At 46.6% G+C, this 13,456-nt stretch overlaps 1 protein-coding gene across 3 annotated transcripts; it reads left to right on the top strand.

The window, feature by feature from the left end:
- GEM (GTP binding protein overexpressed in skeletal muscle) lies at positions 1-13,049 on the top strand. Of its 3 annotated transcripts, none has more exons than XM_055432414.2 (5): positions 1-121; positions 1,544-1,883; positions 9,118-9,194; positions 9,984-10,188; positions 11,676-13,049. In XM_055432414.2, exons 2-5 carry the CDS (start codon positions 1,553-1,555, stop codon positions 11,951-11,953), a joined length of 891 nt encoding a protein of 296 aa, XP_055288389.1. In that variant the 5' UTR covers positions 1-121; positions 1,544-1,552; the 3' UTR covers positions 11,954-13,049. The 3 variants fall into 3 exon arrangements, with proteins under 3 accessions (XP_055288389.1, XP_055288390.1, XP_055288388.1); XM_055432415.2 differs by lacking the exon at positions 1-121 and adding an exon at positions 224-513; XM_055432413.2 differs by lacking the exon at positions 1-121 and adding an exon at positions 1,109-1,315.
- The last annotated feature ends 407 nt before the right edge of the window (positions 13,050-13,456 follow it).

Below are 13,456 nucleotides of genomic sequence, written 5' to 3'. Positions count from 1 at the left end.
CGGCGGAGCCCGGGCCGCGCGCGTATAAACCGCGGGGCGCGGGCGCGGGCGCACCCGGCGCAGTCACCCCGCGATCGGCCGCCCGCATCGCGGCGCGCGCCCGCCCTCGGCCGCCCCCCGGGTAAGGCGCGCGGCCCGCGGCGGGGAGCGGGGGCCTCCGGGAAGGCGCGGGGGCCAGGACCGGGGGAAGGGGTGGGCGTCCCCAGCCCGCGGAGAACTTTCCAAGTGGGGAAAAAAACCTTCAGGACCTGCTGTCCGGCGCGTTGGTCTTTCGATCGGGGGTCGGGGGGTGGGTTGCAGAGTTTCAGTGGCGAAGGATGCCGTTTGGCAGTGGCAGGTTGCTTTAGTGCAGTTCAGTTGGAGGGTCATCTCCTCCTCCAGACTGGTCGGAGAAAAGCCTCAGGGATACTTCAGGCTCTGGTTGTTTGAAGAGTCGGCCGACCGGAGGCGCTGCTTGTAAGATTAAAAAAGAAAAAATACCCAACAAACCGATCGGTCATCAGGGTCATCGAGGTGAGGGTCGCCGCTAGGGTCATCGACGTGTTGGGGTTTTGGGGAGTGGATGCCGGAAGGGGAGGGTCTCCCGCTCACAAGTGCATCTTGCTGATGAAAATGAGATTGCTTCTGCTTTATGTCTGAGAGCCTGGGAGTCCAGACCTCCGGGCAAGGGGAGGGAGTCTCGAGAAAGGCCAAGTTGTAGCCAAGTTGTTGAATGTCTTTCTCAAAGGAGTCTTGGACCTAATTGGCTTCAGGAAGGTGGAAATCAGAGTTGAAGGAAAGGAACTCTTGGAGAGGACAGAGTTTAATAAGAGTGAAGCACTGTCTCTGCAAGTTTGACAGCTCTGAGCGTGAGCAGGTCCTCTCCCTGCCAGAAGGACAAGGCAGGGGGCTGGGATGGGTTAAATGTGATATCTGTGGGCAGGCGGCAGAAAGGAGGCATACACCTCAAGCAGAAATTCTTCTCCCCCTCAAATAAGAGCATATTCAGGCAGCTGGGGAGCATCAGGGCAACTTTACTAAACATGGAAGTTCCAATCAGCCCTGGTCCAGTCCAGCTGGGGGGAATGATGTCATTGTCACGTGTTCCCCACTGAGGCATAAAAGCCTGCTGGGTGCTGGTGCTACTTAAGTGCCATGTTTAGACAAGAGCGGCTAACCTGGCCAGCTGGTCCCCAGCTGCATTAACTTGTTGCTTTTCAAGCCTTCTCTGGAGGCTGTTGGTGCCTTCTGACTGCCTCTGTGCCCGCTCTGAGTGCAGAATCCCCAGGCTTCCTTGAGGATGGAGGAAGCCCCAGGGCAGTGGACGATATTAACGGTACCTTTTCCTCTTTGCAAATGACAGTCTGCTCGAGGAGCTGCTATGTGTGTGTGTATGTGTGTGTGTTCAGTTGAAACCCTGTTGGGTTTGGGGACTGCTTCACTGGTGTTCCTTGTGTGAGGGTTACTTGGTAACCTCACGTACTAAAATATCACCGATGACTGTGTTCGAGCTCCCTGAACTCATGCTTCCTGATGCTACCATCTTGGCTGCTTTGCCTTCCAGGACCTGACGATGACTCTGAACCATGTCACCATGCGCCAGGGCACGGCAGGCGTGCAGCCGCAGCAGCAGCGCTGGAGCATCCCCGCCGACGGCAGGCATCTCATGGTCCAGAAGGAGCCCCAGCAGTATGGCCAGCGCAGCCGTCCTCCTGCCGCCCCCGAGGACCCCTGCCGCCGGAGCTGGTCCTCCGACTCCACAGACTCAGTCATCTCCTCCGAGTCCGGGAACACCTACTATCGGGTGGTTCTCATCGGGGAGCAGGGGGTGGGCAAGTCCACTCTGGCCAACATCTTTGCGGGTGTCCATGACAGCATGGACAGCGACTGCGAAGTGCTTGGAGGTAGGTGGCCTGGCTCCTGTGGGCTTTACTGGGTCAGCACCAGTCCAGGAGGAAGAGTGAGTGGGTGGGTCATTTGTCTGCCGAGTTGGGAACTGCGATTATGACTTCTTGGCTGAGTCCCCATGGAAGCGCTGGCATAGGCCTCTGGGACAAGAAAGTGAAAATGCTTGTAGATAGAAGCTGGGCCAGAGAGGGAATTTCTTACATTCCAGCTCTAAAGGGACCCGGGAGACGGTTTACAGAGGGTGGAGCCAGAGGGTCAGGATCCCACCTCTGGCTTTTGCCAGTTCTGACCTGGACCTTTCAAGCACTCAGTGTAGACACAGCCTTTTTCCATGATGATACTTAAAACCAAGCCAATTAGAAAACTGTTAGGATGAATTCATTAGTTTGTTTATTGCAGTATTAGAGGCTTTAGAGGGTATAAAATTGTTTAAAATCTCTATTTTCAATAGCACAATATTTAAAAAAGATATTGAAGGATAACAATGATGATATTTAACATTTGTAAGTATACTTAAGGATTTTCAATTTTCCATGGATAATCTCATTTAAGGTATTTATTATTTAGGCCTTGGTTTCCAAAACTGATCTGAGATGGTACTGTCTCAAAAAATCACATATTCCTCAAGTAAAGCATAGCACTGTATTCTGGGAAGTAAGATGAGGCTCCTGTAGTCTATGGTTTAAATTCAGTGTCTTTCAGCCACAGGGTCTTAGACAATGCCAGGGTCACTGTATGTCCCTGTTTGCAGTTGTGGAAATGAAGGAAGCGTGCTTGTCCCAGTGGCATGGTCTGTCTGAATGCTCAGTTGCAACTCACCGCTGAATCACAGATTTCAGGAGTAGGAAGATGCCTTAGTGATGACACGGTTCTGCCCTCTGCTTGATGCACAGAAATCCTACTTCCTCACTGCTGTCAGCCCATTTCTACTAAACATCTATTCTTCCTTTGTCTGGGAATTCACTGCTTCACGAGGCAGCTCCGGAACCGGCTTTAAATGATGACTCATTGATAGAACATTGATTTTTCTCCTCACTCCTGACGTCTCAGGGATGATAGCTAAACCCTAGTTCAAGGGAGAAAGAGGCTCAGTATCTCTTGTTTTGGTAAAGACCCATGGGTGTGTGTCCCTGTAGGAGAAAGGCAGGAGGGTATCATCTAGAATGTGCATTTGCAGTGGGACAGACACTTTATTGGGTGCCTTGTATTTGTGACTGTTTATTTCGGTCCTCACATCATGTCTGTACACTGAGTCTTAGGGACTTACCTGGAATCACCCTCTGGAGCATCTTGGATTAGAACCCGGGATTTTAGAAATTGGTTTGGTGGTGTTCACCTTCCACCATTGATAGGGAACTTGCTCTGTGCCAGGCACGTAGTGCTAAGTACTTCCCACAGGTATTTTAATAGTACTTATAAAAATTAAGCCCATTTGGTTCCAAAGTCCCTGTTTTACAGGTGAAGAAATGGAAGCTTGTGAAGTCAAGTGACTTTCCCAGGGTGAAAAAGCTAGTCCATGGTTTGCCCAGGATTCCAAACTAGCTGTGATTGAACCTAAATTTCTGTGTTCTTTTACTGTATTCGGCCACCCCTGGATTTAGTATCCAAATGCTGTTACATACTATAGCACTTTGGGCAGGGTACCTCCCACATGCCTGGCTCCATACCATGCTCTGGGGTACCCAGTGATGGATGAGGTACACCATAATACCCTCTTAGGAAGGATCTGAGGGCCAGGGGCTATAATTTAGAACAGCATAAAAATTAATAAAGAAGTCACAGTAAAGTACTTTGGGGATCAATATGAAAAAGAGGCCAACTAAGAATTTTTGTTCATTTCTTTAAGAGGGAGGAATTGAAATAATTAGTGGATAGCAGACTCTCAAAAATGTTTGTCCATTAGAACACAGTGGTACCTATCCAGAGGGTGGTATTCCTGTGGGCATAGGGTATGAAGAAGACTGACCCATCCCTGAACCTTGGGAAGGCAGGCTTCTGTATTTGGGAAGCTTCTTTGTTTAATGGGGAGAGGGGACTGTTGGTAGGGAGAATCCTTTTGTGATCTCCACAGACAGAGAATCTTTGACAACAGGAAGCTTCTTGGGTGACTCATCCTACCTAATCTGACCTATTTGAGTAACTCATACTGTCTAGGATTACAGCTCTTACCTGTGGGAGGATGTTGGAATCAGAAGTTGGCTTTATCTTTCCCAAGGAGAGGGTTTTCCATGGCACTTCCCTGCATTGTTCTTTTTTCAGCATTAACCATAAGATAAAAAGTACACAATACTCTCATCACTATTTCTCCAAATAAAGATGAATGTTGTTAAGATTACATTGCACCAATCGTATGACTCTCTGTGCATATTTAATGCCATTCACTCACTCATTCATCCGTCCACTCATCAGTTACTGAGCGTATACCAAGAAGCTTGATGCGACTCAGTGAGGACATGCAAAGTCATGGTTCTTCTTTAAAGACGCTGACAGTATTTGTAGTAGAGAGCAGATATACACTGCTTATAAATCAAGATAGGACGAGATTAGTATCTGCAAAGAGGTACAAGGGCAGTACTGGGGGAATGCAGAGGAGAAAATAAATACCACTTCTGGCTGTGAAAATCAGGAAAAAGTTCATGTAAGTGTTGGTCTCCGAGCTGGACCCTAAGGACCACTAGGATTTAGAAGCCCTGAGGGAGGTGGAAAGACATTGCACGTGTGCACAGGAAGTACAGCAGAGACCACTGGACTTGAAACCTCGTATGTGGGTTTGGACCCCAGTTTTGATGCTGGGTTTCCGTCACAGCTCAGTTGGTAAAGAATCTGCCTGCAATGCAGGAGACCCCGGTTTGATTCCTGGGTGGGGAAGATCCCCTGGAGAAAGGATAGGCTACCCACTCCAGTGTTCTTGGGCTTCCGTTGTGGCTCAGCTGGTGAAGAATCCGCCTGCAATGTGGGAGACCTGGGTTTGATCCCCGGGTTGGGAAGAGCCCCTGGAGAAGGGAATGGCTACCCACTCCAGTCTTCTGGCCTGGAGAATTCCATGGACTGCATAGTCCATGGGGTCACAGAGAGTCAGACACGACTGAGCCACTTTCATTTTCTTTTCACTTTGATGCTGGGTGCTCTTGGACAAGATACTTTCCCTCCTCATGCTTCCTCATTGGTAAAATAGGGACACTGCCTACATCAAAGGTTATTAAGAGGATAAGGGGAGGTAGCACAGTGCCAGGCACAGAGTGAGTGCCAAGTGAACAGTAGCTGGGGCTGATTCTGCGTCTGCTGTTTCCTTCCCGTGGGCTTATCTTCCGTGCTGGCCCTTTTGCTGCTTGAAGTCCCTCATCCACTCTGGTCCCTCTTGCCTGGGGCCTTTTGAGACGGGCAGAGGAGACGGGAGCCGCTGGAGGAGAGGCCGGTGCTCCTCAGCACTGCCTGTTCCTTTCCAAGTGGGACCCTCTGGACTCTGAAAGCTGAAAGCAGTTGAGAGTTCTGGGGGAAGACGGATGCTGGAGCCTCAGAACTTTCCAGGGGCTGCCAGGACCAGTTCCGGCAGGTGAGAGAACTCTTGTTCAGGCTCACGCACAGTCCTGGAGCCAGTCTTGAGCAGGGTGGTCCTCTGAGCAAAAAGAATTGGGAGGTCAAATACTGTCCAGAGAGATCAAGAGGTAAAAATGGCGACCGACCACAGTTGCCCAGTGTTAGAAACTCTGCCCCACCCCTCAGCAGGGTCTCTTCTGCTCTGCAGGGGGCGAGTCCACCCCCTGCGCCCCAGCCTTCATGGGGGAGCACCAGAAGAAGGAGGCCTTCTGCAGACCAGGGTACTGAGAAGCCTTCCAAGCAAGAGGCCTCAACCTTTTCTCCATACACCTTAGCCCAGTGCAGATTTCAAAGGACTCTTCTAGAATTTCATATGCTTTTATGTCAGCTCTTCTCACCTGATTAGCACTTCAAAAGGCTGAAAGGAGAGAGGAAGAGAAATGCAAGCTTTGGTTACAAGCATGTTCTCTCCTGGTAGCAGAAGGCTGCCAAGCGGGATGCTCTGTGTGTTTGAGGAATCCTTGGGGCACGTAGCCAGAGGCAATACATAAACCCAGGTGCAGGGCACATGTGCACAGCAGGGCCGAGATGTATTGTTTTAGGCTCCTGGGTTTCCAACACAGTGACTTTCAGGCAGAGGTAAGTCAAAACGGTCCTGTCAGGAGCCTTCTGGAAAAGCAAAGCAGTTTGGCCTTAATTTGCAGCTGGACTCTTCAGTCCACTTATTCCTCTAGACTTCTGATAATTCTTAAACCAAGAGAAAGTTTGAGTTTGCTTTTCCCCTTAGCTACTGGAATGCAGTAGGTTTCTGTCTGAACTACTGGAGATTCAAGCAGATCCTTGTGCCTACTTTTGGGTAGTGAGTGATGAGCAGAGAAAGTGGTTTTTTTTTTTTTTAGTTTTCTGAGTGCAAGGAAGGCTTTCAGAGAAAAGATAGAAACTCCGAGGTGGTCATGGGCAGGCAGCCACGCCCCCATGACTACCCCCTACCCCATCTGTGCTGCCCAAACTCTGATGGTTTGCACTTGGTTGTATAAGTTTGCCTGTTGAAGTCATGAGACCTACTCTCCACTAAGCCAAGTTCTGCTATTCACTACGATCCATTCCTGATGCATACGGTGGCAAACACGGTGGGAATAACAGACTTAAAAATCCCCAGTGGGAAACAGTGACCATCGTTCAGAGGAGTGACTCCAAAAAAGGTGGGGACACTGACAGAAATTCAGAGTCGTTCCTGGTTAATTTTTATTCTCCTTTGTCCATGTTTCCTTCCTTTCCCTCTCCTGATCCTAGACCAGGAGCACGGCTTTTCTGTTTTAAACTGGAGCGTAGCTGCTTGACAGTGTCATGTTAGGTTCTGCTGTACAACAGTGTGGATCAGCTATAAGCACTCCTGTATCTCCCTCCTCTTGAGCCTCTGCCCGCAGCATTCAGCCCCTACAGAGCGTCACAGAGCGTGGGCTGGGTTCCCTGTGCTGCATACAGCGGCTTCCCACCAGCTATTTTATACATGTCACTGCTACTCTCTCAGTTTGTCCCACGTTCTTCTTCCCCCACTGCGTCTACAAGTCCCGTCTCTATTCCTACCCTGCACATAGGTTCGTCGGTACCATTTTTCTAGATTCCATATATATGTATTGATGTACAGCGTTTGTTTTTCTCTCTCTGACTTACTTTATTCTGTGCGACACACTCTAGGTTCATCCACATCACTACAAATGACCCAGTTTCATTCCTTTTTATGGCTGAGTAATATTCCCTTGTATATATGCACCACATCTTTATCCATTTTTCTGTTGATGGACATCTGGGCTGCTTTCATGTCCTGGCTGTTGTAAATAGTACTTTTACAATTTGCGCCTGAACATTGGGATAATGTGTTTTTCAATAATGTAAACAAGGAGTGCTGCTTCTTCTAAGTACCTCAGTATTATAAAGCAGGAGATGCCCTGGTTCCTACAATGCAAGGCTCTTCAGCTAGGATTACCTGTAGTAGCAAACAGCGAGTATGGCAAGAACCAACTTCCCTGATCACAGTTAACCTTTACTGCATTTCTACTTTGTGCCCAGGCTTGATCAATGTAATTGTCAGATAGCCCTAAGGTATGAATACTGTAATCAATTCCATTTCACAGATGAAGAGACTGAAGCTCAGAGAAATTAAGAAGCAGTTCAGATAGTTTTGATAACTATATTATCAAATAGTTAATAAGGGCTGGCACCCAGATTTGAGTTCAGGTTTGCTTGTGCTCGCAGCTGCAGTGCTATATTTATCATCCGTTCATTCATTTGATAAGTATTTACTAAGCACCCGCCATCTACCCAGGAAGTGTCCTGGGTGCTGGGGGAGAGGGCAGTGAACAGCACAGAGGTAAATCTCTGGGTTAACACTCTGGAAGGTGAGAGGGACCGAAAATAATAAAATGAGTACATTAAACGCATTCTTGTTAGATAGCAATCAGCACAGTGAAGAAAAAACAGGGAAGGGAGTAAGTATTATTGGGAGGAGAAGGATGATGGAATTTTAAGAAGATGGTCAGGAAACACATCACTCAGAAGGAGGTAAGGGAACAAGCCTTAGAATATTGGAGAGAACTGTTGTCATCCAGTCGCCCAGCCATGTCCGACTCTTTGCGACCCCATGGACTGTAGCCAGACCTCCCTGTCCCTCGCCATCTCCCAAAGTTTGCCCAAGTTCGTGTCCATTGCATTGGTGATGCCATCTCATCCTCTGATGCCCTCTTCTCCTTCTGATACAACTAGTTCCTAGCAAAAAGAACAGCCAATGAAAAATGACCAAAAAAAAAAAAGACAAAAAATCATTAAGAGGATCATAATTTTCTAATGTTAAAATTCAAAACAGGAAACCTCATTATGCAAATGGAGGGGGTATGGACTCAGCTGCATGGAATCGATGGGAATTTCTCTTGCAAAAATCCCACTGAACTCAGTTGATCCCCTCCCCGCTACACACACACTGATTTTTCTGGCCTGGAGCCACTCTGCCCTTTGGGACTGCAGTCACCCTTCACCTGCACTCAATCTGGGCTCAAGCGCCAGGAGGGAAGTTTCCACTACTAAGCAGAGCTGGAGGCTGTGCCTCTGTTCTACTTAAGATGGAAAAGCAAGCCCATTTATTCCAGGGACCTGTATTTTTTAAACGCAGAAAATGTCATCAAAACGGGTAGTCTCAAGATTTTTTTCTTGCGTATCTCAAAAGAGCTCTGTGAGCTGAAAGCCCCTGAAATTGCCAGTGAATGTTCAATCATCACCCCTCTGAGGATTGTGAGCTAGGTTTTCAGTTCCACTGGGTAGTCAGTGTTTCTCAGGCAGCATTCATGGAATCGGAGTCAAAAGTACTCAAGTGAGTTTACTCTCCTAAAGGGTTTTCCTGTATAAAACGTATAGGAATGATGAAAATGAATGGATGCCTTTCAGGTGTTTAGTGACGCATATTCAGAAGATGCAGGAGATCTGCTTAGTAAATACTGGAGGAATACGTGTGGAATGTTGTTGAAGGTGGTTAAAAAAGAGTTTATCTTTGTGAATATTTACACAGTTTACTCTGTATACTCGCATAATTAATTGCATAGTTAGTAAGTTTATTTTCTGGCATAATTTGCTGCATCACCCTCTTAGAGAAAAGTGTTGCTTATTTGTCTGACTCCAACATCACTGTTCTTTCTTTTCCAGAAGATACATATGAACGAACACTGATGGTTGATGGGGAAATTGCAACAATCATCCTCCTGGACATGTGGGAGAACAAGGTATACAGGGCCTGTGACTCTCTGTAAACTCCTCTGGGGCTTGCCTTCCAACAGGCTGTTTGGTGCAAGAGTGACATTGCCCTTCTAGATGTTCCAGATAAGGTGGACTCATTTTCTTGATTAAAAAGCATTTACTTCTGAAGACCGAAACTGCTGTAAGGCACACGTTGTTCATAAATGAGCTTTGAATAACAAGCAAGTGGCAGTGATCTGCCCTTAGGTCTGTTCAGAAATACAAAGTGTATTTGTTTTAGGGAAAGTCCCAGTAAGTATGGGTGATAATTTTAAACTACATAAAGCCATATTATATGAAGTTGACATTCTCAATAGTTTTCACATTTAGCTTTTTTTGTGTGAAAGGTTTGGGTTTTCTGAGCTTGTATGATAGACCTTCTGTTTATTGAGAACCTTCTCATGCTAATGTATAGATTCTTAATTTCATCACTTAGGAGAGGCGAAAAGAATTTTATGGAGGCCAGGAAAGACTCCTTTTTGATAGTTGAAATAAAATTGGAAATATTGTTTGGCAGACCCATTGTATAATTTATCAACTCAAGCTGTAGGAGGAATCGGAAAGTCAAAGTTTTTGGCGTCCGTCCTGTCTGAGCTAGCAGTCTTTACAGTCACAGACATCGTGGGAGACTGATGCCTTTGGGGGTAGTCGGAATGAACTTTCTTCCTTTCCCATATCAGCAGAGGGACTCTGGGATACACACGTTCCCTCTTTCAAATGGACACCTCATTTAACCAGGCAGATCTGAGCTCATGGAAGACCTTCTCCTTTTTCAGGGGGAGAGTGAGTGGCTGCAGGACCACTGCATGCAGGTCGGGGATGCCTACCTGATCGTCTACTCCATCACGGACCGAGCCAGCTTCGAGAAGGCGTCTGAGCTGCGGATTCAGCTCCGCAGGGCCCGACAGACCGAGGACATCCCGATAATCCTGGTTGGCAACAAAAGTGACCTGGTGCGGTGCCGGGAAGTGTCTGTATCAGGTAAGAGGAGCGGTGCCAGTACCGTAGAAACGTTTCTGAGTCCCTTGCATTTTGCTTCGATGGTTGCTCTTTCCTGAAGCTGAACCGGGGACTTTCTAAAATGCCACGTGGAGTTTCATGCATCCTCTCTAAGAGGTCCATGTTCCCAGCAGATCATCTGCTCTATCTGCAGGATTCCAGTCTCTCCATCCCCAAGGCTTTCTCTGGGATTCCTTTAGGGAAGAGGTCTGGCTCAGGGGACACTGGCCCTGCCCAGCCTCTTCCCCTCATCCTTTCTCTTCTCCAGGGAGATCTCAAGCCTTCTGGGAAATAAAAGAAGCATCTTTAGACAGGAAGGATGGGCACTTTGATTAAGGGGAATTGTGAGAAAGAGTCTCACCGAGAATGAGAATTCTACTCTGGCTGCCTCTGGTTCTGCTGACCCTAGAAACACCCTCCCAGCCCTCACTCTTTGTTTCCTGAATTCCAGTCAAGGTATCAGTCTGCTGGTGTCACATACCCTTTGTCATAATTCAGGGATACTTCCTATTTGTTGAGCTGGCACCCAAGTGCCTTTGGGGCCCTTAAAATTTTATTGGCCTAATACAGATTTTTACAATGGTAAAAAAAATAAAATGCTGCATTGCCAGCCTCCACCCTGGAGTAAAGAACCCTGTAAAAGGCTGAAAAGACCCAACCAGCTTGGGAATGCCTTACTCTTGGGAAATGGCTGTCTGTAGTAGTCAGTTTCCCCCAAACCAAAACGTGGACACCTGGTCATTGAACACAGTAGAACATTCAAAATTGAGACTGTTTCAGAAAAACTTGTTTGTAGAGTTGCCGTAATTGTATGGTACATGTGTGAAACCTTCAAAATTTTTTCAAAATATCTCATCAAAACTTAAAAAAAAAAATTTTTTTTAAGAGAGGAAATCAACTAGTAGGAGTCTTAATTTTCAATTCAGGAAACTGAATCAGGAGAAAGAGTAAAGAACGTGAATTTGAGAGTGAAGCAGACCTGGATTCACAGCTGCTACTTACAGGCTGTGTGAACGCCCTCAAGTTTTTAAAGGATCGCCTTCTGTCCCTTCCAGTCTCATCAGCTATCTGAAAGGGATAGTGTACTTTTAAAGATTGTTGTGAACATTAAAAAAATATTTGTCAAGTATTTAACCCATTTCCCGAGGGGAGTCAATTAAGACAATGGCTGGGACTATTATAATTAATACTATGCCACTGGTGAAATTGGACCTTCACACCGTGAATTTGGTGGGCCCAATCTAAAGCCCATCTTCGCTGCTTCCAGGAATTTTCTGTGAGACTGTTTGCTTCTGTTTAAGGGAGGCCACGTGTCCCCGTGGCCTCCAGTGTCCATCACGTGGATCGCTGACTTCGATTTCCCCGGGGCACCGTTTAAAGTTAGGCCGCATCCAGCTTGGCTGTGTGCATGGCGGGTCAAATCTGCAGCTCCCCTGACTCTTCTCTCCCTCTCTTGCTTTCCCCACCAGAGGGGAGAGCGTGTGCCGTGGTGTTCGATTGCAAGTTCATCGAGACCTCTGCAGCTGTCCAGCACAACGTCAAGGAGCTGTTTGAAGGCATTGTGCGGCAGGTCCGCCTCCGGCGGGACAGCAAGGAGAAGAACGAGCGGCGGCTGGCCTACCAGAAGCGGCGGGAGAGCATCCCCAGGAAAGCCAGGCGCTTCTGGGGCAAGATCGTGGCCAAAAACAACAAGAACATGGCCTTCAAGCTCAAGTCCAAATCCTGCCACGACCTCTCGGTGCTCTAGGCACCCAGAGTCACCGCTGTCCCGCAGAGGACATCACTGAAGGCCGCTGGGACCCATAATCTATATTAGATTGGATTCTTAAGTATCCTTAGATGTGGCTTCCCCTGTTGTAGCTGGGAACTAATGTGCTAGCCTGCTGGGCAACCGTAGGCATAGGAAATGAAAGAGCTTCGTGAGGAGTCAGTATTTATTTACAGGAAAAGCCTGACCTTTGCTGTTTGAACACCCAAGACTCATTAGAGGACGTAGTCGGGGTTCACACGTGTTTCTTCTCTCCTTTGGCCAATAGAGAATCGTAGCCTGCCGAGGAATGCCTGGACAAGAACTTTTCCTTGTTAAAATTCTGCCTGGTGTTCTGGTATGTGAATTTGAGGCCAATCAGTCGGTCACAGGCAAATACAGGAAAGCTGTCAAAGGAGTTTTGCAAAGGAAAGAGAACTTCTGTCTTTGTAGCTTATATTTGTGGAGCTAGAACTGCATAACTGGGTTCATCATGGTCATCACTGTCATTGCTGCTTGAAGCTGTGAGAGATGATAGACTTGCTGGAAACTAAAGCTTAGCAAACCATTTTTGTTCAATGCCCATAGCTGGTGATCCAGAAATCTGTAGAGTTGGGAATTGATACAGGTACCACTAATGGGTTCAACTGTGTATTTACTATTGTGTCTTATGTTTTTTTATTTAGGGGAAAATTATTTTAATCAGATTCTATTCAGTCAAACCACATTTTCTGTTGCATTGTTTTTAAAATCATGGGCCATAATAAAAATATTTTTAACATCTACATTACTGAGAACCTAGAGTGCAAAATGCCAGATTTTTAAATATAGTCGAAGCTCTGAATTTTTGTAAAACACCAAATATAAATACTTCCAGCATTTTGGGTTGACCCTTGTATGCCACAGCTCTGCTCTATTTATTATTATTTTGCAAAATAACAACCATTGTAACATTTGATAAAGCATATTTATGAACCTGTTTCTTATTAAGAAAAACACCCATTTTATTACCATTTTCTATCTTTTTCAGAATATTCAAGTTTTTACCTATATGTCTTATAATAAAATAAATAAAATCTTTGGGAAAAAAAGGCATTCGTAAATATTTTTCCTCTCCAGCAAAGATGATTGTGATCATTTTGGTATAGCTTCCAGAGCAAGCAAATTATAAAGAAACCTTCCTATCATTTTATTTCTTCTTTTCATTGGCAGTAGCCCAGTCATTATCTGTTTTAAAGAGTATTCCTGACATCTGTCCTTTGGGACGTGATTTACAATAATGCAAAGTGATTTTCAGCTGATACAGTTAGAAAGTATTTGGAGTCATGTAAATGCTAAGTTATCCACTCCGGTGTTCTTGCCTGGAGAATCCCAGGGACGAAGGAGCCTGGTGGGCTTCTGTCTCCGGGGTCGCACAGAGTTGGACACGACTTGAAGCGACTTAGCAGCAGCAGCAGCAGCAGTAAATGCTAAGTTACAATAAAAGTGAGATTGATCTTTACT

Source organism: Moschus berezovskii, chromosome 16 (genome assembly GCF_049115385.1).
Source record: "Moschus berezovskii isolate FMDL1 chromosome 16, NW_MosBer_1.0, whole genome shotgun sequence".
In the NCBI taxonomy this organism is placed as follows: domain Eukaryota; kingdom Metazoa; phylum Chordata; class Mammalia; order Artiodactyla; family Moschidae; genus Moschus; species Moschus berezovskii.
Note: the sequence above shows the minus strand (reverse complement) of the source record. Positions and strands in the feature narration are given on the sequence as shown.